The sequence below is a fragment of the Prenolepis imparis genome, unplaced genomic scaffold (assembly GCF_030444845.1).
Source record: "Prenolepis imparis isolate NDT839.2.m4 unplaced genomic scaffold, iyPreImpa1.0 SCAF_1, whole genome shotgun sequence".
Taxonomy (NCBI): Eukaryota; Metazoa; Arthropoda; class Insecta; order Hymenoptera; family Formicidae; genus Prenolepis; species Prenolepis imparis.
In genome coordinates, this window is record NW_028141159.1 from 2821679 (window position 1) to 2849630 (window position 27952).

General features: G+C 32.4%; 1 protein-coding gene and 1 long non-coding RNA gene across 3 annotated transcripts in view; one reads left to right on the forward strand and one right to left on the reverse strand.

The window, feature by feature from the left end:
• LOC145942258 (uncharacterized) overlaps positions 1 to 27952 on the reverse strand; it is a 128890-nt gene that overhangs the window by 94354 nt on the left and 6584 nt on the right. The gene's annotated exons all lie outside the window — the stretch shown is intronic.
• The window catches only part of LOC145942219 (uncharacterized), a 150927-nt gene that overhangs the window by 27633 nt on the left and 95342 nt on the right, over positions 1 to 27952 (forward strand). For both annotated transcript variants that reach the window (XM_083048725.1, XM_083048734.1), the window contains exon 2: positions 152 to 403. In XM_083048725.1, the coding sequence (XP_082904851.1) occupies positions 152 to 403 (252 nt within the window). The remainder of the gene's footprint in view (positions 1 to 151; positions 404 to 27952) is intronic.

The window sequence follows — 27952 nt, forward strand, 5'->3', positions numbered from 1 at the left end:
TATAGAGGGAACGTATTTTACATGACGAATTTTTTTCCCATCGTATATAATATACGTTTGTAATTTTTTCTTTTTTTTCTTTTTTTTTAGAGAGAGAACACATGAACTCGAATGTAAATTTTTATGAGTTATTTTTGACTTCTGCTTTCAGTTATTGGGCGGTGCTTGCTTCAGCCATGGCCCTTACACATTTTACAAAGCGGTAAGGATAGGTAACGGCCGCGTCCTTCGTCTCGGTAGTTTCTTCCTGACGAAATTGTGGAGCGATGCCGATCTCGTCAGCATCGGGGAGCTTCAGCTGCTGTGGATGGACAGTCGTGGACCGAATCAGCCTTTGGCGTCTTTACGGCTTTATTTCTTACCTGAGAACACGCCGGACGGAAGGAGGGACACGCACGGAGAGGTGAGTTTATTTCAAAGATATCTGGATTTTTCTATTAATATATATACGGTCGTGAGGCGCAAACGAATATATGTATATACCTTACTCTCGGATGTCACTTAATTACCGCGCTAATTGTCATTTAAACAGAGTTTACGTCTGTCAAACTATTTTAAATTTATATTTTTCATAAAATTTATATTTTAATTTTCATAAAATTTATAATTTAATCTATATTTTTTATTTCAAATAGAAACTATGTATCACAAAGTCTTTATTATTGATACGATTTGAAAATATAAACTCTTTATCTAAATAATATATCCGTTAAATCACTTTATCAATGTTTTATAATGTTGTGCCTGAACTTTATTACTTGGGCAATTTCTCCTTTGCCGACCATCGTCGATAACGGATGTGTTATATGATACTTTAGCCTTATCATTTTCCTGTATACTTCGTGTTATTTTAGTTCACTATTATTTTGATGCGTATAATTCTACGGAAAGTTAATAAATAGAATATTATTCGCCATTTTGGTCGAGTATATCGATTTTTTTATTTAGAAAGAGAGAGAGAGAAAATATACGTGTATTCCTAAGTTATTAATTTTATTAATATAAAAGGGTCACTCTTTAAATCTTATATACATATAGTTTTATATATATAAAGGAATTTATACACAGAGAGAATTTTCTCTGAAAATCTTGGTAATCGTGGGACAATATAGTTTGAAAAGAATTTTATAAGAATTTCTCTAATTAATATCTATCACAATAAAATATAAAATATGTTTGATTAATTTTACTAAACTATGTATATAGTGAAATTAATCAAACATATTTTATTGTGATAGATATTATTATTTTTTATTGTGATAAATATTAATCAGAGAAATTCTCATAAAATTCTTTACATACCATATTGTCCCACGATTACCATGATTTTCAAGGTAAATTCTAAGAGAAAATTCTCTCTGTATATATATATTTTATATTTATATTGAAGTGTACATACATACACATTGAAAATCTATTATATTCACATTAATTATATAATATTCATTATAAAAACATGTTCATTATAAACATATTCATTATAAACATATTCATTATATTCGGTCGACTTAATGCGATGGCGGAATTATCATATAATCACAACATTGCGCATCGATGTAACTATTTTCATGTACGAGATTAAATCGAACGCGAATCACGCGAATCACGAAAGAGGCATTATTCAAATATACGGAAATACGTTGAACGCCCCGGGGCGCATAAGTAAGAGGAAAGGCCGGGCAAACGAAACTTGTGAAATATTGGTATGGCCTCAAAGCCACTTGGAGGTCTGAAAGGATACGACTAACCCCTCGGCTCGGTCTGCTGTTAGGGTAGCTTTTGGGGTCGTCACGCTCCCCGCCCTGTTGTTCCATTGAGACATCGTCAATTAAGCGCACCCCTTCGCTCGTCATTTTCACTGTTTGCAGGCCGATTATTTCGGAAGGGGCGGTCAAAGTCGACTGTAATCAGTATCCGCCCTCGGAATCGTCGTCTTTGTCATTTTCTCTTTTCACTTTTGTCTATATTAGCTACGTACAAATGCGCGAGATAAATTCCTCCGACAGCTCTGTTTATCATAAATTTAATTTAATTCTCTTTATATATATTTTCTTCCCTTTATTCCAAATCGCGAAACGAAATTTTCTTGTCGCAAAACCCTCGAGACGATCGATATGCATTTAGTGCACGGTTGGGACGATAGATCGATTTATAACGAATAGAAATATTGTTTATAGGAAAAAAAAAATGAGCCCAGAGGGAGGGGGGATTGTTCTTTGATGGGAATATTATGAACGTCTATAGTGAGTATCCCCCTTCGTTATTGTCTTCGAGTTTGCGTGCGAGTTTAGAAATTGCTCGTAATAGCCTCGTTTTTTTTTAAACAACGGCATGGAATATAATTCATATTCAGATAGTAAAATGAGAGGGAGAGAGAAAGGTGAATGAGAGAGATAGAGAAAGAAAGAGAGAGAACCAGAGATAGAGAGAAAACCCATAACTGCGGCTGTTACTTTTGACCCTTTTGTTCCTCGTAATTACTCTAGAAAGAACTGAACGTTTTCTCACCAACAATTATGTCGAACAATGTGATAGAAAGCATTATTCGGCGTCATTGTAGCGCTTTTTCCTTGTCCCATTTTCAAAAGCGATATTGTAAATTACTTTATTGATTTTTTTATTTATTTTGTCATATGTACTTTCTCTCTTTTTTTTATCTATTTTACTCTCTCATTTTCTTTCGAGCGCGCGTGCGCAGACGCATGTTATCGCGAATCGACCATGTCGTGTGTAATTGACGTGATTGATGAGCCCGGTTGGAATGGGGACTTTGCTTCATCTTGACTATCGAAGCAAAATATTTGTCCAACAGCTGCTGGCAATCCGGTTTTCGGTTACTTTTGTAACGTGGGAAGAAAAATTGTTACAAATAACAATAATGTGTACACCGGATATATTTATAGAAATATTATAATTTTAATGAATAATAATTGCAATGTAATTGTAATTTAATATTATTATAATTTAATATTATTAATTATAATATTATAATTGCATATTATTATAATATTATTATGTTATGAATAATTACTTGGTACATTGTCTCACAAGTTGTAACAATTGAAAGGAATTATAAAAATTCTAATGATTACAACAGATTTTTTCTAAATTGAAAAATATGCATATTCAAATATTTCTAATGAAATAAATTGATTGTGTACTAATCGAATATTCTGCAATTACATCATGATAATTTAATTATTCTAAATTGAATTTCTCAATGATGTCTTAATGATTCTTTAAATAAATTCAATTATTTTAAATTCTATTTTTTAATAATGTCTTAATGATTCTTTAAAATATTATATTACAATTATATTTTTGTAATTTTTCAATACTTTTAAATATCGAACGAAATAACTCAAATATTTTATAATTAATGACTTTATATTTTTATCTTTATTTATACATACTAATCTGAAACTAAGAATGTTTAGCAGGTTCGCATGGTACAGTTGATTATTGGAACGGAACCTTGTTGTATTAAGTCAATAATTATACCTACGTATTATCGCAATCGACATCCGTTGCAGCAATACTTTTATATATTCCGTAATATTATTCCATTGATTCGATTCTTAATTAAAATTTTATCGAAATTGTTTACTCTGCAATTCAAAGTTGATTACATTGCATTCTCTATTTTTACTGCACGGTGTTGCCAACCGAAAGTTGGCACAAACTCAGCGAGAATCCGTTTCGCGAAACTTGATTTTCGTGTAACCGCTATTAGTTTGCATAAAGTCATGAGAAATTTCAATTACGGCGAATATTTATATATATATATATATAACATCACTAAACTGCGAATATTGTAAATTTAAATAAAGAAATATCGAAAAATATAAAATTGGAGAGAGATAAAACTTTTCTCTTCGTGAATGTTTAATAATCATAAAATCAATCGTTTAAAAACAAACTTAATGAAAAGTGACGTTAAATTAATTTTCTTGTATCTGTCGTATATATACGTTATCAATTTATTTCAGTACATCAACGACGTTGCATCGAAACTATTTTCATTATGAAGCTACTGAGAAACTATATAGTTAATCGAGTTTCAAAATCAAGAATGTTTCTTGACAAGAAAAGTTGATTAAATTACACAAGACCGTTAAAATATTTAATTATAAATTTTCAAATAAAAAAACTACATAATACTTTTATCTCTGCTATTATCCTGTGCTAAATTATAATACGCGGGCCGTCGTGTCTGTTTGAAAAATAAATATTAAGCTGTAAATGAAAAATTTCTTCGCGATCAGTTTATTTAGTCGGCGAGACGTCGTTTTTAACTCCGTTTAAGTAATACAAAATAAGCTAATTAATTATTCGAGCGTGATTACGTGCAGCGAGGTACAGCCGGTCCGCGTGGAATGCAGCAAACTTGTTTACGTGTGTCTTAATGCACCGACACACACACACACACACCCGCATCGGAGACGCGTATTCGCGCGTGCGCGACCCGCCTGGCTTTTATCAGATGCAACAACGATTTTACTTTCCTACCAACGTGAAAAGAGATAGGACGCTCGCGCTCGCGCATCCTGCCTCGTTACTTTGTAATAGTTCAAAGAACACCGCACACCCACTCCTCCCGCAATTTTCGTAATTTTAAATTCGCCTGCTTGGCGCACGGGCGAAAGTATGCATTTTTTTATCCAATGTGCAAAATTTTAATTAAAATTCTCATACTCTCTTGTTCTCGCTCTGATTCGTTCGATAAAGCAATTATGCGTGTCATTATACCGTGCCGTATACAATTAGGAGGAGGGAAGTTTAATCTTCAAGGTATAGATTCGAGAGACAAGATAATCTTTTATCATTTTTCATCCCGAATTGAGTTTACATACGGCGAAAATATACGAATGCGCGATTTGTTACGACCTTCCCCTATCGCGAATTTACGACGTGCCTACGTCGCGCTTTCTTTCTCTCTCCCTATCGCTTTATTTATTTATTTATTTATTTTTTTTTACCCCCACCCTGTTTATACGGGAACGCGCGGGCGCACTCGTCACGTTAGAATAATTCGATGTTCTAAATAAAACTCGCGGAATTCGCGTGCACGCGGTTGTTGTTTGGCCGCTGGAGGACGGAGGAGAATCTGCGACGGGTGAATGTACCCTTAAGCCCGTCACACAACGAGAGAGATCGCGCGATTAAGATTCATGTCGCTCGGACACGGTTCGCTTTGATGAATTTTGAAAACGAGAGAACCGCGATTGTATCATTATGTACAATTGTTTCCTTTTCGCTATGTTTAATATATGTCCATTATATTAAATTCCATTACTCAAATTGTGAGCTTTGCACATACATACACATGAGAAACATATTAAATTATCCATTTCAAGAGTAAAATTAATTGGAATGGAACTATTCTGCTATGTATATTAAATCCACTCAAATGAAATCGTTAGAATTAATAGCTGCATTGAATATTTCACATTGATTTAATTGCACAATAAAATACATATTATATTACGCACACACATATATACATTATATATACTTATAGCCCCTAAATTTGATTTCTTAATGCGATTTCTTATGGCTTTTAATGATTATTTAAATATTATATCTTTATTATTATATCTTATTATTATATCTTAATTCCAGTACTTTTTAATACCGAAGAAATAAATTATATTATAATTACTATTTATTATATTAATTATAATACATATTATAATAATTTTATAATTTATATTTAATATATAATTAACGGAACTATTTTATATAAATATAAATATATATGTATATATGTGAGCAAATTACATTAATTATCCAATTAGATTTATATACATTACATTTTTAGAATCTTACTGTTGTAAAAAAAATTTAGTTTTTGAAGATTTTATACAGATTAACGAGATTTTTTATGTCTTGTTATTACAAACAACAAATAGCAAAATAATTACTTTAATAACATAGCATTTAAAAAAATTTAATAATTAGATTATTTAGTAATTAAAGTGCAAAAGCGTATTTACGATGATTATTTTTTCCGTAATGCATTTGTTAATTATAAGTAATACTATAGTCTATCGCGTACTTTTTTTCACAGTAAAAGCAACGAGAACAAAATTCAATATTTAATTTCATTCCATTTAATTTAGTTTTTAGAGAATTCTATACAGACTAAGCGAGAGAAGAGAGATATATAAATTATTTTTTACTATTACAAACAACAAATAGGAAAATAATTAAATTAATAACATGCATTTTAAAAATTTAATAATTAAATTTTTTAGTAATTAGAGTGCAAAAGCGTATTTATGGTAATTATTTTTTCCGTAGCGCGTTATTTGTTAATTATAAGTACTATTATTCTATCGCGTACATTTTTCGCAATAAAAGCAACGAGAATAAAATTCAATATTTAATTTCATTCCATTTGAATAATTTTGTGTCTTGGGTGCAAAAGGCGGAAAATATAGATATGAAAGAGATATTAAACATGGTATAAGGGAATAAGTCAACATTATATAATGCTCCTCTCTCCTTGCGACATTATCATTAGCCAAGCTCTTCTCATTAACGACAACAATGTCGACGTAGTTGCCAGTATTATCATTATTATTGTTACAACTTTCCTCATTAACGAGAAAATTGAAATACTTTGCTTGTATATAGCGATATAATATTAGATAAAAAAAAACGAATCTCTTCTTTCTTAGAAAAGAACGATTTAATAATATGAACCATTACTCATTTTTTTTTTTTTTTTAAAAAAAGCTTGACGTAAGAAATGTCAATTGATAGTTTGATGTAACGAGTCGAAGAAAAAGAAAAAAAAATGAGATATGCAATACTAGTATGCGTGTGTCGAAAAAAATATGTAGCGATTTGTGCATATTTGGATTGAACGATTAAAAGGGGATATTGAAATGATTCTAAAAATTTTTCCTTTGAAAACTTGCTCTTAATCGAACGATTTGTCTGGCGAATTTAATTAATCGACCAATTCAAGAACCATGTTGTTGCGTTTGCATTGGGAAAGCACAATAGAGTGGTGTGCACGTCGATAGAAGGTCAGTGAACGCGTAATTTCATCAGCCAGCCCGCTGTTGTGTTACAACAAGGCAATTAATATATTCATCGAGTCGATTTGATGAATTAGCAAAGCAACGAGATCGCTGCGAAGCTTTGGATTTGGACGATTCGTCGGACATGTCGGTCATCGATTTTCGACCGCGATGCGACGTCGCGTAGCAATATCCCCCCTCCCCCCTCCCTTAACCACCCCCCCCCCCGCTCTTTCCGCCATTCTAATCACTTGTGTTTCGACAATCTTTTATTATCACTTTTGTTATTGCATCTGTTTTGTTTTTTTTCAAGAGCTCTTTCTCGTAGCATTTTCTTCTCTTTAATTATGCATGTGCTTCGAGAAAAATAACATTAAATTAATTAACATTATTATTCGAAACACACGTTATTTAATTAAATAATTATTTATTTATTTATAAACAGGAAAAGGGGTTTCTTTAGGGATCTTATACAAATATGATTGCATTTATTAATATCAGCAAAAGATAATTGGAGTCCCTCACACCACAGTCTCTTATGAATTTTTATCTGGCAATTATCTTTTAATTTTTAATTACATTTATCATCGTGATAAAATAAATCAGAGATTCCTCCCTTTCTTCGACGACTGGCATTTGGTGAGTATCAGGTATTCGAATGGATTTATGCGAATGCAATTCGGCGTGTGCGCTTTGCTATGATACAGTGCAACGTGGTATTGGTGCGTTGCCGTTGCAATGTGGTCGGCATGGTTGGTAGAGAGCGACCGTGGGTATGGAAACTGGGGAAGGGAAACGAAGGGAGGAACAGGGAGATAGAGGCCAACGGGGGTGTCGAAGAGAACCTATAGAGCAGGGTAAGAGGGGTTTCGAGCCACTGTATGGGGTAACTGGAAACGAGAAAGAGAGAGAAAGAGGGGGTGAGAGAGAGAGAGAGTCAGTGTTATTGGTTTTTGTTGCGCATGCCTACTGCCGGCGCCAATCTGGCGAATTATTAGCCAAGTTTAACCGGCCGGAGGTGAGATAGATTATGACAGGAGCTGGCAATTTAATACCTTCCTCTCACTGCGCAAACCTCGAATCTCGAGGATCTCGGGGAAAAAAAATCATTCGATAAGTTTGCGATGTGATGGGAATCGACGAAAATTTCAAGACCGCGCTCTTCTACTGTTTCCTCCCTCCCCCCCTCCAGAAATCTTTTTTTCGCCCTACACAAGTTTCGAGACTTTTATAGGGTTTTAATAAATTTCGTAATATTTTTCCACCGCACACAACTCTTTAAAAAATACTTAAATAATTATTAGTTTATCCGAATCTGTGCAGGGCTTATTTAATATACATATAAATACGCAAATGTGTGATATTCTATTTACATTTTAAGCACCGCAGTTACTTGCATCTTATCAGTATTCCCAGTAAGCTTGCTCAGCTTAATTTACACATCATTATGAGTGCTAATGCAGAGTCAGGAAAGTTTATCTCGAAATGCGAATATTTTGTGTAATTCGATTTTATAAAGAGGACGACCGGAGAATAATAAAAGACAAACGCGGTAAATGTAATCTTTCCTCTCCCCTCTCTTCTCCTCCGAAAGAAATTAGAATTTTAATTTTCGATATGTTTCGAATTCTTGCAAAATTAAAGATTTATTTATACTATGTCTCGAGATGATGTCAATGACAATAATGATACCGAAGGAAGCATCGACTCTTCCAGCAACGTTAATCTTTAAATTGCAGCAGGTAGCATTTCTGAACGATGATGCGCAGCAAGGGATAGCTTGACGGTTTATATGCGTGTGTGTGTGTGTATAGGTGTGTATGTTAGCTGATGCGCTGCGCTTTTGTGTGCGCATATATGTATACACATATTACAAGTAGCTTTTATCAGTGTGCATTTGATACCTGCAGCAATTCCTTAAAGCGCATTCACAGGCATCTTGAGCACATTTTGCTTGCTTACGATCAAAGAGATAAGTTTCTCGTGGAATTGTTGAAACTTGCTTAAACAGTATATTCGCTTCCTGTTTACCTTACATCCAACAATAATCCGCTTAATCGTTTACATTTCATACGCAATACATTTTCACAAACTAAAATGCAAATGGAATAATCTAATTAGATAATCGTCTAAAAATAGACTGTCGAATTTGTTATTAGATTATTTTTCAATCTAACACTACTATAGATTATATTATTCTTTTTTAATAAAATTATTATATATATATATATTAATATATATATTATAATTAATTATATATATTATTCTATATAATAGTTATATACATATATTATATTATATTTATAATTTATATATAATTATTATATATTATTTTACATATAATCTTAATATTATAATTTTAGAAATATATGTATATTATATATATTAATATATTATAATTAGCTCATTTTATCTTTTTATTTTTATTCTTGTAATATTATTATATTTTATATATCTTTAGAGAAAGCGAAGAAAAAGAACGAAAGACAATATTTCCTGATTAATTTAGAAAAGCAATTTTGTAATCACGTATTTACTTATATATCACACCCGAGCGTGTCTATTCATGCGCGATTTCAATCAAGTTTCTCGTAGCTTCGTTGCTAAACATCGTTCTTAATTATTAGTAACGTGCGAGTTTAATTCTCAGGTATGATTAAATGCACGTAGTCGTGTATTTTGACGCTCGCAATCAGTAATTTTCGCAAGATGGACTAAAGTTTATGCCGTGTACATTTTCCGGGGGGTGGAAGGGGCAGGAAGTGTCGAAGGGACCCGGCGTTTCCTCGAAACGTAACGTAACTCCATCGAAGTTTGCGCGTAACATTACGCTAATAGCTTTATTACGTTGCCGCACAAGTCGCGAGCGACTTGCGCTCTCAAATCGTTTCCATCATTTTCAAGATTGTCTGAAATGCCAACAAGATATGGTAATCGCGAATATATCAGCGTTATTATACGCCAATTATTCGATCGATCGGCACGAGCCGCGATTTTATGAATTCGCGTAATCCTCTTTATTAGCGATGGGATTAAATATCTTACAAGTAAGTTCCAATTTGTTTCTAACTCTCTACGATTACTTAAAAACAAACTTATGAGTACTTTTATGAGTACTTGGAAATTTTATGTTGTTTCGAGAATATTTATAATATTATCATATTATAGATTCAAAATATTTGTATAAAATTAAAACTTTTAATATATTACTTTTATTATAATTAGAAAGTTTTACAAACAATAAAAAGTAACACAAAATATTCAAGATATAATATTTAGTTTTTTTAGATAATAGAATATTAATATTATATAATTTTTAATATTTAATATATATATAATATTTAAAAGATTCGATTCTTTACGATAGAAAGTACTAACACTATTTTGAACCTTGCAAGTACTCGATCTAAAATTCGAATATAATTGTTTTAGATTCGATTATTTCGCAAGTAGAATATATAGAAAAGGATATAAAAGAAATAAAAATTATATATAAAAAAATATAATTTTTTATAAATATTATTCGAATCTTAGAAAATAAAACTTGATTATTGGATTCCACATTGGGTTTTTAAGTACATATTGAACTCTCTAATCCTCTTATTTTTGTGATATCTCTCATTATTAAATCTAATTTCTAGGTGATAATTAGAAATTGCATTTATGTAACGATTATAGTTTTTATTTATTATTTCTTAATGGAGGCACTGCTATTTATAATGGAAAGCTTGCAATTTCTCCGTATACTTTTTCTATTTATCTGGATTGTCAGGAGAGGGAAATTACGATTCCCTCGCGTTTTATCTCACTCTATCTATTTTCCGACGATAAGTCAGATTTAGTCGCACGATTTATATATATTTGTTAATATTTCACAAATTCACTCTTTCTTTTTTTCTTCAATTTAATATTTTTTTTTACTTAAAAAAATTTATTATCACCTTGAACCGTTTTGCTTTATGTCGCGTACAAAAATTAAATCTAACGTTGCGAAAAAAAAATGTACGCGGGATACAGTCGAATCTCCGGTTAATGAAAATGCCATTCCCACAAATACTCGCAGCTCAATGCAATATCGCACACGGGCGTGGTAATAATTATTATACTAATATCATTAGCGCGGTGCTTGTTTAAAATTCGAATTTACGGCTTCCCGTGCAACTCCCCGGCGATCGATGCAGCATTAAATTATCCCAGAGTCGGGGGCTAAAATTCCGCACCGAACGAGTCTCGCGGAGTGCTTCACGCTCCATAATAAAGTCCGGCGTTGCTACAAAACATTAAGCTTGCCGCGTTGTTCGGCCAAATTGTTGCGCCCGCCTTTTCTCTCATATAATTTTGCAACAAGCCAGACTGAGGGGAAAAAAATCCTCTTTGTCCTTGACGCGTTATTTCTACTGCCGAATCGATGTTGCGGGCTTCATCATCGATCATATGTATAATCGAAATTTGATCAAACAAGAGGAGAGAAAAGAATGACGGCGGCGGAAAAAAAAAAGACGAACTTTATATACTTTATATATATTTTACTTGTATATGGCTTACACATTCCTTCTTGGATAAAATTGGTAATTTTGATACATAATCGCGCATGCGCGTGTTTGTGCTTGTAACAAGTTTTAACCAACTCCCGAACGACTGTATGGATTCTCCTACTATAGGAATGTGGCAGGGATTTCTTCCCTCATACTCCCGTCTCGCTCTTTCTGTCGAGTTTCTCATCTTTCTTAGCCGAGTTTCTCATCGTCTTTTCTTTATCCTAAGATTGAAAGAAAAGGACAGCTGAGCTTGCTCTATAATTGTTCTTTTCTTTCTTACTCGCTCTTTCTGCTTCGCCAAAGCTGAGCATTTTGTCTTTTCGCATTCGAGGGGAAAACAGAGAAAGTCCATGAATTCTTGTACGAATATATGCGTGATTATATATATATATATATCTATATCTGTATGTATAAGAGGACAATAGAAGCCTATTGAATGGGAAATTCTTAAATTAAATCGTTAATTTTTGCTTTTTGTCATGTATTATAGAAATCATAATTTTTCGTCATTTTAACAAGAGAGAAAGAGAAAGAGAGAAATGAGGACAAAGATAAAAGATACCACTTACTAAGAAACTTTATCATGATTTTTTAATTGAAAAAGAAAGTTACAACCTCACACAATTAAAAAAAAAAAACTTTTAAAGCGACAGTAATTGAAAAAGCATTAGGTTACAAACTTTGTCTTTCTTTCTTTTTTTTTTTTTTAAAGACACTTAATCATGAAAAAATATTTAGAAATATAAATAATTTATAAATCTCTAATTATAATATGAATAATAATTGTGTACTGTTTGATGTTTAATAATGTATAATAATTTTCTACTTTTTGACGAGAAATATTATACATATATTTTTTAATTAAAATTATGTCAAATATAAAATACAAATTATTTGAAGAATATTATAAATTATGTAATCATAATTCTGTAAAACTGTTTGTGTCGTACATGCTGTGAATTGTTATTCGCGCACAAAATTATGTACGTATATTTGTGCTCTAATTGTGACAAACGCGCATAAATGTCCAAAATTGCACTTTTTATCGTTTAAAACCGCGCAACGTAAAATATATTCGCCAATTCGCGTAATCCTCAACTGGCAGATCGACCGCCGGCAACATTTTTGCGGTTGCAATTTTTCTCGCACGGAGATTTTATTTAAAGCTCCGAGGCGCAAGAGTGCCTCGGTTATTTTCGTTCTCCCGGTATTTTTAAAGCCGATCTCTCTCTCTCTCTCTCTCTCTCCTTCACGGCAAAATGATTACTTGTAGCGGCGATGTGTGGGCGGAGTGATAACAAATTCCAAAAGTCTATACCAACACCGGTGTCGCCTGTTTACCTTGCGCATTATCGGTGGAGAATTACACGCTCACTGTTACATTTTAATACATACTTACATACATATACATACAACACACACACACACAACACACACACACAAAATCATTTATGAAGATTATTCCCGTCGAAGAAACGCAACTTGTTTTTCGTTCGTCTTTTTTTTTCTCTTAAAAGTCTCACATCCATTATTTCGAAATAATAACATTTAATCGCGTATGGGAAAACTATTGCGCTAAAATACCATACAATTTCGTATAGTTTTTCGCGAATACATTTCATGCATGAAATATTTCAATGAAACGAGCAATTAAAGCGCGCACTATCTCTGACTATTTTTTTCTCTCAAATTAATTTTCTATCTTACAATAAATTGTTTTTTGCTTATTTTTATTTTTTAAATCTTGTTTGAAATGTTTGCGGAATATATATTGTATATATAGAGCCGTCAAATATTATATCTCTCGTAAAATGATGAAATGGGGGGAGCTGTATTATTTTATATTGAAATGTCTGGTATGGGTGTGGCCTCATTTTCTCGTATCGAACCATTCCAACGAGCTCAAACATATAAACGTGTTGTTTTTGAGCTTTGCTTTCGATAATCGGCTGTCGACCGAAAAGCACATTGCGCATCAGTTTACTATTTATTTATTTTATATCCGTGTTTGATGAAAACGAAATATTGTAAACGTAAACCAATTATTTAATGGGCGTTATAAAATTAAAAATTTCGAACGATAATTGATTTTGCTATGCCGATTTTGCCAATTGTGTATTGTTTAACAAACTATGAAAATTGGGATTTTTTTATGCATCTGTTCCAATTGAAATAAAAATATGTATTTAATATACCTTCGTAAATATAATAAATATCCTTTAACAAAATACGTCACAGCATTTTCATTTGTATATGATATATGTACATCGTGTGTAATATATGTATATAAATATATATCGTGCAATAAATTAGTTATACCCAGATATATTTACGTTGTATATTTTATATAATTAATATTTTTAAAATAACACAAATATACACACGCGTGTACGATTTTTATCTTTTTAATTTTACTTTATTGAAAGATTATATTTATATATTTTTTTAAACATTTTTATTGTTGAATGAAACAATAAATTCAAAAATGTATATTGAAATTTGTATTTGAAATATAAAAGCATGTTTGTGAAATAACTTTTTAATAATCATACTAACACATATGTAAATCAAATTAAGATGAATTACGCGAATCGCGGGACGAAAGGGAGAAAGAATTCTTTTTGATCGATATAGTAAATATGTACAAAGATACAAGAGTTACCGTAATTAATGCTGTCGTAATTAACAATGCGGGACATGCCCTATCGCTCTATGAGCGAAGATAAAATCACAGTTTTACGCCTATGCGGCTCGCCCTGTCGTCCATTAAAAGTCGTCGGCCCTTGTCTCCCTCCGTGAAGAGCACAAAAACCAGAAAACGTAAAAGGCATGGCACTCGTTCGAAACCAGTTCACGCTCCGGGGGGAAGCTGCACATGGAGCGCGGAGCAAAATAGATTGTTAATGAATAAGGCACGGGATAGGGGGGAGGGGGAGGAGAAGAGTTCGACAATAAGATTAACACGCGAGGAAATAATCACGTTCCTCATTAACGATGCGCGTATGGAGACGAGGTTAATAAATTATCAGTCTCCTCTTCTAAACTGATGAAACTCTGATATCGCAGGTCCTTTTAATCTCTAACAATAAGACGAGAGATATCGTCAGACACTATTGTATATCATACAAAAAAATAATAATTTATATATAATAATTAATAATTGTTTATTTATAATTTATATAATTATGCACAGAAAATTTGCTCTTAGAATTTACCCTGAAAATTATGGTAATCGTGGGATAATATGGTATGGAAAGAATTTTATGAGAATTTCTCTGATTATATATATATTATATCATAATGAAAATAATAATATGTATCGCAATAAAATTTAAAATATGTTTGATTAATTTTACTATGCAGTTTAGTAAAATTAATCAAACATATTTTAAATTTTATTGCGATAGATATTATTATTTTTATTGTGATAAATATTAATCAAAGAAATTCTCATAAAATTCTTTCCATACCATATTGTCCCACGATTACCATAATTTTCAGGGCAAATTTTAAGAGAAAGTTTTCTCAGTGTATAATTATTTATTTTATAATATATATATATATAATTATAGTTCTTTCTTAGTAAAATATATAATAATGCGGCAAAGGTGTATTTGCTTTGTTGAGAAACGTTATGTTGAGTTAAAAAGTAAAAATATATAAGATTATAATTTATAATAGGACTCTCAATTATTAAAACAAAACAAGCGAAATAAAAAAAGAGCTAAAATAAATGTACGAGTAATAAGGTTCATGAAAAATGCAGAACATTATATTTCAAAAACGAGTACTCAGATCTTTTCTTTTATCTCAATTTATATATATAGATAATTGATATTTTATTGCTGTGCCATTTTATTTACGGTGAAAATTCAATATTGTATTGCACTTATTGAAATTACGCGGTTCAATCTTCTGATAAGTTTTTATAATAAAGCATTCTCCGGTTATATCGCTTGTTTTCTTCGCTTTCGATCTCTGGGGGATCGATATACATATATGTATCTGTATATGTATATATATGTATGTATACATATATGTGCGGCGAGTATTCAACGAATTGGAATATTGTGCCATGGTAAGCTTTTCTGTATGCTTTATACTCGCGCATTTGCGAGCAAATAATTTCAAGATGTGATATGAATTGTATTAAATTCAACATACGTAAATTATCATAATTATTATTTAACGCTGCACATATTTTGAAATATAGTCCTTATAAAATAACAAACTGTTATTTAAGAAATAATATCTCAATTTTATTATAAATCTTTGACGACTTTTAATAAATTAATTAAAACAATTTTATAATAACATCGTACATATATATAAAAGTGGATTAATCTTTGCTTTATGATGTCGTTATTTTATAAAGTCGTAATAGGGCAAACTTTAGAGAGTTTAATTTGACTTTTATATAATAAAAGAAATATAATAAAAAGTAGTGCGCGAGAAATATTGTGATTTACATCAGGTAATAATATGTGTGACGTACTTATTATCTCGGTCGACACGTTGAACGGGAAACGTTCACGTCGGCGTGTGTCACATAATAATCGCTTTTAAATTTATCGAATTTCTATTTCCGCGCGTTCATCTACGCCAATGTGCCCTCCCGGAGTTCGGCGCGCGCGCGCGGGCGGAAGACGCGTTTGCACTCCTCCCCGAGGCTCCATTGACCTCCGGAATCGTTCATCCTTACACGCGACACGCCACTGATTTCTACCTTTGACAGGTAAATGAGGAGGGACTGATGAGATCAGTCTTGAAAATTTTTAGCGGGCAAATTTAATTATCTTACGACGCGCAATTAGCGCGATATAATTTCGTGACCGGACGTTGCTTCTCGTCTGCAGTTTTTATCTGCAAGAACGATGATTATTTTCGAAAATTTATGATCCTATATAACATTTTGGTAACTGCTGAGCAAACGTTGTCATTATATAGACCTATATCGTTTTTATTATTATTTCCAACGATCTTATTTACTAGCAATGGGATTAAGTATTTTATAAGTAGATTCCAATTTGTTTGCATGGTTTCGAACTTTCTATAATTATTTCAAAGAAAAAAAAAACAGTACTTTCAAGTAGACTCAAACCTGAACGAGATAGATTTAAACTCTCTATGATTACTTAGGAAAAAATAATAAGTAGACTCGAACATGGACGAGATACATAGATTCGAACTTCCTGTAATTACTTAAAAAATTACTTAAAAAAATAGTTGTAAAAGAGTTGTAAAATACTTGTAAAAGATTAATTCGCAAGTATAATATATGCAATATATTTTTTGTGAGTGCTATTCGAATCCTAGAAAATAAAACTTAATTATTGGATTCGACTCGATTTTTAAGTACATATTGAATTTAATTCCATCTCTCTCTACTTTTTACGTTCCGTGACAATGACTGACAAGTTCGTAGCATGCGGTTAATTGCAACGGAGTGGGTAATTTCGATTTCGCTACGGTTCGAAAGTACATGAAAATGTATATGAAAGTTTAATTTAATATAAATGCTAATGATATAGTGTCTCCGCTTCGCGTGTCCAATGTGTCGCATTCTGCTGCACGTTCGCTTATGGCGAATGAATAGCACAAGAATCTCCAGAATTTACGATGTCGATAATTTTCTCGGGTCTATCAATTCGTTCGCGAATAGATTTTCGTTAAGCGGGAAATTATGCGGCCACGATGAACAGATGGATCCAGCGTCGTGTCCGATCGTGATTGATAATCTTTCTCTCTTTCTGCGTCTTTCTCTGTCTCCAAAAAAAAAAAAAATATATATATATAAATTTAATCCCGCGACACGTTGTAACGCAATCCTGAACGAGAAATCGTCTCATAAAATATGACTTCCCTACGAATGCTCGCTACTTACACCGTGTTAGGGTCCTATGTATATATAGAATGTAAGCATGTGTAAACACGTATAACTATATTCCTATATATTCCTATCTGAGTATCTGGATGGGAGAGAACGACGCGTTTCCATGGTAACTTACCCCTCCTATCAAATTTCTCCCTCCCTTTCCATGTTTCTCTCTTTCTCTCCTCTACCCCTCTTGTTCTCTTGTTCTCTTTTTCTCTCTTTACCCTCATCTACTAGTCTCATCTTTCTCGCACCGCTTACTCCAAGTCACATGCTCTCTTTTTATTTCTTTTTTTTTCCTCGATTCACCCTCCCCGGCTCTTGCCACCACGGAAGAAAACTATTCATTGTCAATACTCGAGGCCCGACATCCACCGACCGTGAAACCAACTTTCTCTTTCTCTTTTTCTCTCTCTTTTCACGACGACGGATTCTCATGAAGGTATCATTCTCCTCTCCTTCTTCTTCTTTCAGCTGCCTTCTTTCTCTCTTTTTTTCTAATGACCCTACCAAAGGTCAATGATCTTTTATCACACTTGAGAGAGAGAATTATGAAGAGGCGGGGAGAATGACAGGGGTCAAATACGGAGATTCCGTCGAGATCACGCGCGGAGATAAACTCGCTCTCCTGAATTGATTTATCTCCAAGTAATTACGAGAACGCGATTACGGTTACATAATTGTAAACGATCTGGCGTACGCACAGATTCATCCGCTGTGATTTTCTGCCTCGTCGACCATTCATAAATCACCACCAAAAAATTTTGTTCAATATTCGTTCCTCCCCCAAAAAAATACAAACAGAAAAATAGAAGAAAAGAAAAATCTAAGAAAAGACCCAAGAAAGGTAGAATGAAAGGATGATACAGTTTCAAATTTTGCATATCCATGTGATTCACGTTAATTGATATTCAAGAGGAGTTTAGCTTGATTGTAGTGTGTTTCGAAAACAGGCCGGGATCTATTCTCCCCTTACGGTCCTTAAACCTGACCCTCGACATCTCTCTCAGGAGTTAGTAGAGTCTAGCAATTTCCCTCCTCTCTTTCGCTGGTCGATGCGGAAATCGATCTTTCTCGTTTCGTGACATCGATGGCTGACTTGTTAGAAATTGGCTCGCATCGCAAATCGCGCCGAGAAAGCAGAGCAATAATTGTACGCGTTCGTTTGAATCGCGTCCAGGAGGTACATATTTCGATAGTCGCCTTTATTAAAACCGCGGAAGACGGTGAGGAGGCAAGGAGTGAATCTTTCGCGCGTTATTGGCCGCGTTTCTGTCGTCACGGCTCGACATTTGTCTCGTGATGACAGAAATGCCCGAGTCGCTCTGCTTTCAAATCGTAAATATGCGGATAATTATATTATTCGGACATTCGAATAAATTTAAATATACGAATATATACTAGCTTCCCTGTTCATGATATTTGAGTTTCTAAAGAGTATTTTAGAATTAGTGCATTTGTGTTGGTTCAAATATTTAAATCTTGAATGAAAAATTGAAATAAAAAATTTAAATCCTAATTAATGAATAGCGCGATAAAGAAGATTTATAAAAAAATCGAGCGCTTCGAATAATTTTAAATATGTATATATGTTAAACTAAATGTCGAATAAATTTGAATATATATTAACTTTTTTATTCACGATTCGATATTTCGCATTTTTTAGTTCCTATTATAAGTGTTATTATATATAAAAGATATTTTAGAATTAGTACATTGTGTTGGTTCAAATATTTAAATCTTGAATTAAAATCGAAATAAAAAAGTATTTATATAACGTGGTAAAGAAGATTTATAAATTGATGCTTCGAATAATTTTAAAATATTCGAGAATGTTACTCCAATTTTTTAAATAGTTTTAAATATTGATTCAGATTTGAAAGTATTTTTTTTCCGAAGTAATCATACAAAGTACGAAATCATGCAAATAAATTAGAATCTACTTATAAGATAGTAAATCGCATCGCTATAAATATGCTCTACTAACAAAATTAAACTGCATTACGCTGAAGGCTGTGCAATATTTACGAAATGTACACGTACGTTCAAGTTTTGAAACATACGGGTCTATTTAAGCTTCCGTAAGCGAATCAACCGCGGGGGGATAAATTCGCGTGTCACGGTTATGATCTCACGCATTTATGCGGATAAACCGCCGAGTGTGATTCAATCTCGAGATTGAAACAGTACAATGACGAATCATATATCATAGCGATGATGATTCCACGCGATATGATTTTCGAAACTTACTAGTTTGTTGAGAAAATATAATTTATCTAATTCGTCATGTCATAATCATTTTCTCGGGAGAGTCATTTTCTTGGAATGTCGTTTGTCCTTATCTTAAAGTACAAATGTATTTATAAAATACTCGCGACAAATGTTGTTTGAATAAAATACCACGTACAAATGTTGTTTGAATAAAATACTTTCGTAAGAACTCTGGAATGTGTGAGTACCAAAATTTTCAACGACGACGCGTGAGACAAAAGGCGTGTTATTCGCGCAATTTAGCTTCAGAGACAACGATCAATAGTAATCTCGCGCGCGAAGAGAGCGGGAGATGTACGTAACGTTTTCTTTTGGGTGTCAAAACCACGCGCGTTTTCCCGCTGGAATACGGTAAATAACTTTCATTGTCCGTTGATTAGTTCGTCGCTTGTGTAATCGCGCTCGAGCGAAGCGATAGAAATTTTTTTCCGACGCGACACGACGACGGCGATGTGTCCACGTCGCGTGAATATACGCGACGATGAGAGCATCTTTTTTCGGAAATTGTTTTTCAGCCAACCGTATAAATTTTCGGTGTAATAGTATCTACACACACATCTCGGAAAATAGAAACAAATAATTTTGCGAAGAGCTTTCTGTGAAAAGAGATATATATGTTCTACTCATAACTATACTTTTTATCTTAAATGTAATTTTATTAATCAATAAACTTTTTAATCGTAATTTAATTTAATTAGTTTATTAAAATTTTAATAAGTATATTTTTAATTATTTATCTTCTCATTATATAAATGAATTAGTTTTATTAAAGTAAAATTTTTGTATTTAATTTTTTTTTCCCTTATTAATATATTAAAAATCCAAATACACTTTCCATTATATTCACTTTGTCACGATCTTTTTTTTTTTAAATTAAAATGAATAAGAATGACGCGCAATTTATACATAATCTAATTAAAATTCGACTTATAAATTTGTATAATTTTACATTAAAAAATCAATTTGAACAAAATTAAAATTAGAATTGCATTGCTATTAAATTTATTTTATTGTATAACTCATTTATACAACTTGATAACACTTTGATTTGAAAGTATTAATTATTTCTTTATCTAATTTATTATTAACTTTTTAATATAATATTTCAACAACAATATATAAAATTTTATATCAAGTATTTTTCCATTCGTGGACATTAATCAACACCTTTTGAGAAATTTTTATTCCTCGTCGCGAAGAGAGATAAACGAAACTTTTAACGTCGAGTTTATTATCGTTGGCGGCCTTTTAAAATATTTAGATTATCATCGATATATATTGTTTCTGATATGAGAGAGCGAAAAAAAAACAGCACGAATAGAATGTACTCGTTTAAATGACACAATGAAATGATGGCGCCACGTCGACGATATCGATCTTGTTTGTGTTATTAAATTTCGCATACATGGAATTTGATATTTCTCGATAATACGCACTAGATAAAATATATCTTACCAACTATTAATATCTAATCGATATTTTTTAAAGGCAGGACATTGATCACGCTAAATTTTATATTAGCAGCAACTTTCTTGTTACGCGATGGCGAATATTATAATAAAATATTTTTTTACATTTTAGCAAAAAGTTTCGAAGTGTGTATACTATACATTATTAAAAATATATAAATACTATGAAATTTAACCGCCCGTTACGTGCCGGAAATATATAACTTGCGCGCATGAGGCAGAATAAATGCACTAAAGAGCTAAAGAGATAACAGTTATGATAACGAAAATATGGAAAATGTAGAGGACCACGTGGCTTATTATGGAGTGCTTCGTTGAAAATACGAGCACATATTTCTCTATGTATTATATTTTATATGTTATTTATGATTTTTATATCCATTTGCAACGGATTTAATTAAGTAGTCGCGAAATATTTTCATATTAATGCACCCGCCACGGAAATATGGGAATAATAAAAAAATAAAATAACAAGAAACTTTTTTATTAATAGTGATTAAGATTTTATGGAATTTTATTCTTGTTTGTAATCGTGAATAATGTAATCGAACATTCACGAGATTTATTATTATTCGAGAAATAATACGTTTTTGAACAAAAAGGCAATTATAAATGTTTAAATTGATTATTTCAAAAAGTGGTTTTTACTTATTACTATATATAATTTTGAGAATATATAATGCTAAAATCCATATATACGCGATTATTTATATTCACGTTGTTAAAATTCTAATGCATTTATCTCAAAACTGGTTTCAAAACGTCGCTTCTAATAAAATTAATCGACTGTGCAAATATATAGGAATAATAAAAAATGAAATATAAAATAAAATAAATATAAAATATAACAAGAAATTTTTTATTAATAGTGATTTAGCTTTATGGAATTCCGTTTGTAATCATGAATAATATAACCGAACTTTCGCGAGATTTTATTCGAGAAACGACGTTTGAGCAAAAAAAAGCAATTAAATGTTTAAATTGACTTTATTTCAAAAAGTGGTTTTTATCCACTATATATATATATATATATATATATATATATATATATAATTTTGAGATTAAATGCTAAAATCGATACGCGATTATTTATATTCGCGTCATTAAAATTCTAATGCGTTTACCTCAGAACAGGTTCACGTCACTTCTAATAAAATTAATCGACTGCGCGCGATCATAAAATTATTATTACATCTTATAATTATTGTTATTACGGGTACACGGTAAATAACGGAAATAATGATTTCGTATATAGAATGATCGCGGTGAACGGATAACGCGTTACGACGGCAAACATAGCGGCGATTAGCGAGACGTTATACGCCAATGGTGATACACAGGCGAGGCTGCTGCAGTCTGTTTAAAGTCATTGGCGTCAGCGCGTTTCGGCGCGAATGTCGCTCTGCATTCTCGTGGTGCACACACCTTACAAATTTACAAATCGACAAACGACAATCCCCGCTGGCAATCTGCCCACGCCATCGTCATCTTCCGCGTTAATGTTTCCATCGCGCAAATTCTCTCATTCGCGTTTATTATAGTCTCCTCTTAATCGTTTGATTTTATAATCGATCGCGAGAAAGGATAAATAGCGGCAAATAATTAATTTCGAATTTTTCCAATTAATATTTACCGCCGGCAAAGAGTCTATGTGCCTGCATGTCATAAAACGATTTATTAACGATTCCTCGAATCGTGGCGAAATATTTCGCTTAATAAATCTTTGCCATAAACCTGATGCCTGCGCATATTGCCATTTCGTAGATGTAGTGGTAATACAAGCGCTCACACAACAAAGGAAATATCTCGCATATCTATTGCACATATGCGCGAGTGTGTGATTCATGTTCGCTGGTTGTGCATATTTTCGATATTTTATAAATTCTATTTAGCGGGAAAGCTTGTTTTTACATCGATGGAAGATTAACAAAACTGAAATTTCATATAAACGCGATGCGAAATAATATATTTTTACAAACGTATATTTTAATGACATCTATTTATATATAATGACGTAATCGATGTGTTTGATAATCGAAAAATACAATTTCCGTCGCGCTGTGTCCGATAATATTGTGACATAAAATTTTGCGAAAAATTTCACAAAGAAGTTGAATCTTTTTAATATTTCACTTAAATAAATTTGTCATATGACGGGCAAACTAAATGCGGTACAAATAATGATGATTCGCGAATGCGCATTTGCATTCTCTCTCTCTCTCTCTCTCTCTCTCTCTCTCTCTCTCTCTCTCTCTCTCCGGTATATTTTCGCGGTATGTCAAACTTTCAAAAGATCGGCTTTTGTCGTACGAATTAAACGTAATCTGTGCGCCCGGCTCCTCATCTCTCTCCTCCGAGTTCTCTGATTTTACATGCGAGTCGTCGAAAAAAATAGAGAAAGGCTCCGCTCTCGCAGCCACTAATGCAGACGCCTATGTACCGTCCTTGGTACTTGGGATGCCGATCAACTATTGTCCGCGTGTAAACCACTTGATGCACCCGTCGACGGACAAAATATCACCCGATACATAGTCGGCGAGGGTTTCACAATAATAGGAAAAAAAGGCAACCCTCGCGCTATTCAGACCCAAAGCGGTTATTTCTCACTATAATTTAATAACGATCTGTATTTTGATAACGATATTATTTTACACCGTTCGAAAGGGCTGATCGCTTTCGAAATTTTTAATAAATAGTATACGTTGATAAATATATCGCAGTCAGAGCTGTGGAAATAGTCAAATCCAATAAAAGACGAGATTGTCTCTCTTTTTATCACGCATAATTCCGTCTCGCACGAGAAAATTCAATCGACTGACTGAAAATTTTATAGCTTTTTTATTTACGAATTAATTAATCCAAAAATACAAAACATTTTGACAAACGCGGCTATTTTTTTATCGGCATTACTCTATATTCCTGTAGAGCGAAATATTCAGTCGTATGAATAAAAGTGGAGCAAATGCTTCTAGCAGAAGGTAAAAGTAAAAGCAGTTGTTTTGAAGTAAAAGCTTGAAGCGAGAGCGTATCCTACATTTTGCATGAATAATCTCTTTTGCTACGAAACGTTGCCTTACAAATGTAATTCTAGTGTATCAACGTTAATTTTAAATTTAACAAACATTATTGTAAAATATCCAGTTTATATTTTTTTTTATTGTAGATATTATTTTTACAATATTTTATCTCTGTATATACATATATGTATAATATATCAATATTGTATATATTAAAGTAATATATACTATATATGTATATTAAAATATTAAAAATAGTATATATTATATAATATATTAAAATTAATATGTACAATAACTTTGAAAAAAAATAAGGCTCTTATTTCAGCATTTATTTATACTTGAAATAAAAAAAATCGCTCTTATAAGAATTTACATATACATATACACATGTAAATTCTCATTTATACGAGCGATTTTTTTTTTATTTTAGATGCATCAAATAAAAATGAAAGATTCTTACATTTATTTTTCAAAGCGCTCAACAAATATTCGTTCTATTTTATTCGTACGACCGATTGCCGCGTGTAAGAAACGATCTCATTAAATTCGTTTGACCTCCACATATAATTTCGCTCGTCTAATCAATTCCTTTATTGCTCCGATCGTTGAAGGTTCAAGAACTCTTCTCGACGCGTATCGTCGCTGTAAAAGCGGTTTAGCGCCTCTGTAACGCGCGCATAGTCGTTAATGTAAACGCATACTCAAGCGAGCTCTCTCTCTCTCTCTCTTTCTCGTCGACGAGCATCTTGCATCGTGCGCCACGGCATACAGGTGTTGCGGTGCATCGCCCGACTCGCACGCACGCATGCACTCACGCACGCACGCGCGCGTGCGACAGTGATAAAGCGGACGGTGACGCATTTGTGCATATACGACTATACATGTTGGTAGTTATGCGTTCTCTCTCGCCGCGTAGAATAAAACAAAGAAACCGAGAGCGGACGGTCCTGAGAGTAGGAGTTTGAAGATCTGTAAAAGATGTTTTCTCTGTCTTCGCGAGAGAGGAGAGCCATTATTATTGCGTGTACCCGATGATGCGTGTACGCGCGATTAGGCGTGAACGCGTACAAGAGAAGAGAAAAGAAACCGCTGAGGAGGGGAGAGGGGAGACCGCGACGTGTAATTAAAACAGAGGGAAGGAGGGAGAGAGGAAATAGCGAGCGACGCTTTAATTAATGCGCAGGGTCTTTGTGTACGGCGCGTTTCTGTGTGTTAATTAAAATTAACTGATTAAACAATTCGGTACTCTCTTTCTCCGTTTTTTCTTGGTTCTCCCGCTGCAACGCAATCTTATACCTTAATGTTTATACCGAAACTTACTGTACTTGTACAAGAACTACGTTACTATTTAAGCAAGAAAATAATTAATTAATGATGCACTATTGTGTACAGCTGATGCAATCATTCTTTAATGACTCACAATCTCACAACGTGCGGCTGCTCGATAGGTCATATTAAAAGATAGGGAAAAAGGCAAATAGGGGACCATTGTGTTTAGCATCAATGCACAGGAATGTATATCTACCTGACGTCATGTATTCATACTCCGATGACCGGGTATACACAATCTGAAAAGTATCTTGGCGCATCTTCGCTTATTTCTAGCACGATAATTTCAAACATCACACCGGTTCTTGTTTATGGAAGATTTCTATTTTCCTGTCGTAATATAATATTTCTTATCGAAGTTGAAAGTTTATCAATTTAAGTAAGAAGAGAGTTTATAAATAAAAATATCAAATCGATATATTAATTTTATTAAGGAAACTTATTAAGGGGAACTTTATTAAAGGAATTTTATTAAGGAATAAAATTAATTATTAATTTGCAGTTTTAACAAAAATATAATTTTAACGTTACGTACAACGAATATCTTTCAAAACGGATATACATATATTTATTTTATTCAGTTTAGTATAATATATATATTTTTTTAAATTCAATAGTGCTCCAGAGAAATATCGTATTGTAGTCAAACTTTCACGGAAGAAAGTAGAAAAATTTGTCGTCGCTTCTGTTATATGCGTGGCGCGTAATCTCACAATCGCACACTTTCGTAAATAAATATTATACTATGCCGTTTGAAATATTCATGTATAAATACTCGTATTACTCATACATATTCTTAAGAATGGTTAATTATTTGTTTTTGGCAATTACTGTACACCGCGGAGTGGAGTTTCTCTACACACACACATATATACGCGTACACATATATACATTCGCGATGTAGAAAACGTTAATGAGCAAGAACAAGTTATAAAACTATCAAATTTAATACATCAAAGCGTATTACATGGCGCAAGATGCATCAGACGGAGGTGCATCAGGAATAGCAACAACAGATTTTACCATCGCAAATTCAAGAGGTTGCTTATCTCGGTAAAGCTATCTTGGGATTAGCGAATGATGGCTTATTCACACTCAAAGCCCTAAGAGAATATACCAAATTATTTATACGATCAAAATATTCAACAAAATTGTAATATTTCTGTAATATCTTTTAAGGATTTATAGCGAATATTGTTCAATGGATTTAGATATGTATTGTGTGAGTATATATATTTAAAATTGATAACGCGCTGAAAAACGTCAAACTTTATTATTTACAAGAGAGGAAAAAAGAAAAAAAGATAGAAAAAGAGAGAGTAAAATATGATATTAATAATATAATAAAAAAAAAGAAATAAAAATTTATTATATTTTATTATAATTTAAAAATAATATATATATATATATAAATTATTTTTTTTAATAATTTATTATATTATTAATTTGTATCTCTTATAATATAGATTACTATTATTATTTTCTAATTACAATATAATTAAAAACCTAATAAAATATAATTAAATACAATATAATTTAAAATTACATTTAGAAAAATATTGTATAATAAATTATAGTCATTTTCGCTTTTTTTCTTGTATGATGGATTAAGTTTTTACTGAAATTCCATGTTGCTCGCGCAGCATCTCGGAAGAATCGTTATCCGCGCACATGACGCATACACACATGCAACACATGCGTATGCGTGCACACTCTCCTGAGGAAGAGAAGGGAGAGGCCGAAAGGTGGAGAAGAATGAGAGAATGAAAAGAGAAAGAGAGAGAAATGCGCCGTGGGATTGGAATTTCTCAAGAATATTATTATCATTGGAAATAATGCGCATCCCAATTCGATTCAGTCAAAACGCGGTCGCATATATCTCCTCAAAATGTTCGTCATTCGCGGTTCTGCATACATTCCCGTATGACGCATCGTAATTGATTGCGCAAAAATTGGCGTTACCGCGTTAAACATTCGTTATTCCTCTATAGTACCGAGAAAGAAAAATGGAATCGAAATATGAATCTCCAACGATCTCAATATTCAATGTTTTTTGTCATTCAATTTTTCCAGCGCGTATATACACAGTTGAAAAATTTGTGTTTTCTTGTTAAAAACGGTCCCCGTTAAAATTTGTGTTAAATATTTAACACATTCATGTGTTAATTTAACATATTGCCGTTATGTTAATTGGACTCAAATGTTAAATTATTAACACAACTAAAAAAAAGTGTAAAAATAACACAATGTATATCTATTTTTAATTTTACACCATAAATATGTTCCGTATTATTAGTGACAAGATTTATCTGTTAAAATTTACAGAAAAAAAATGTTAATTTTACTTTATAATATAAGTGGGGGTGATAAAACGTAAAATTAACAATTTTTTTAGTTAATTTTTACATTAAAACTATGT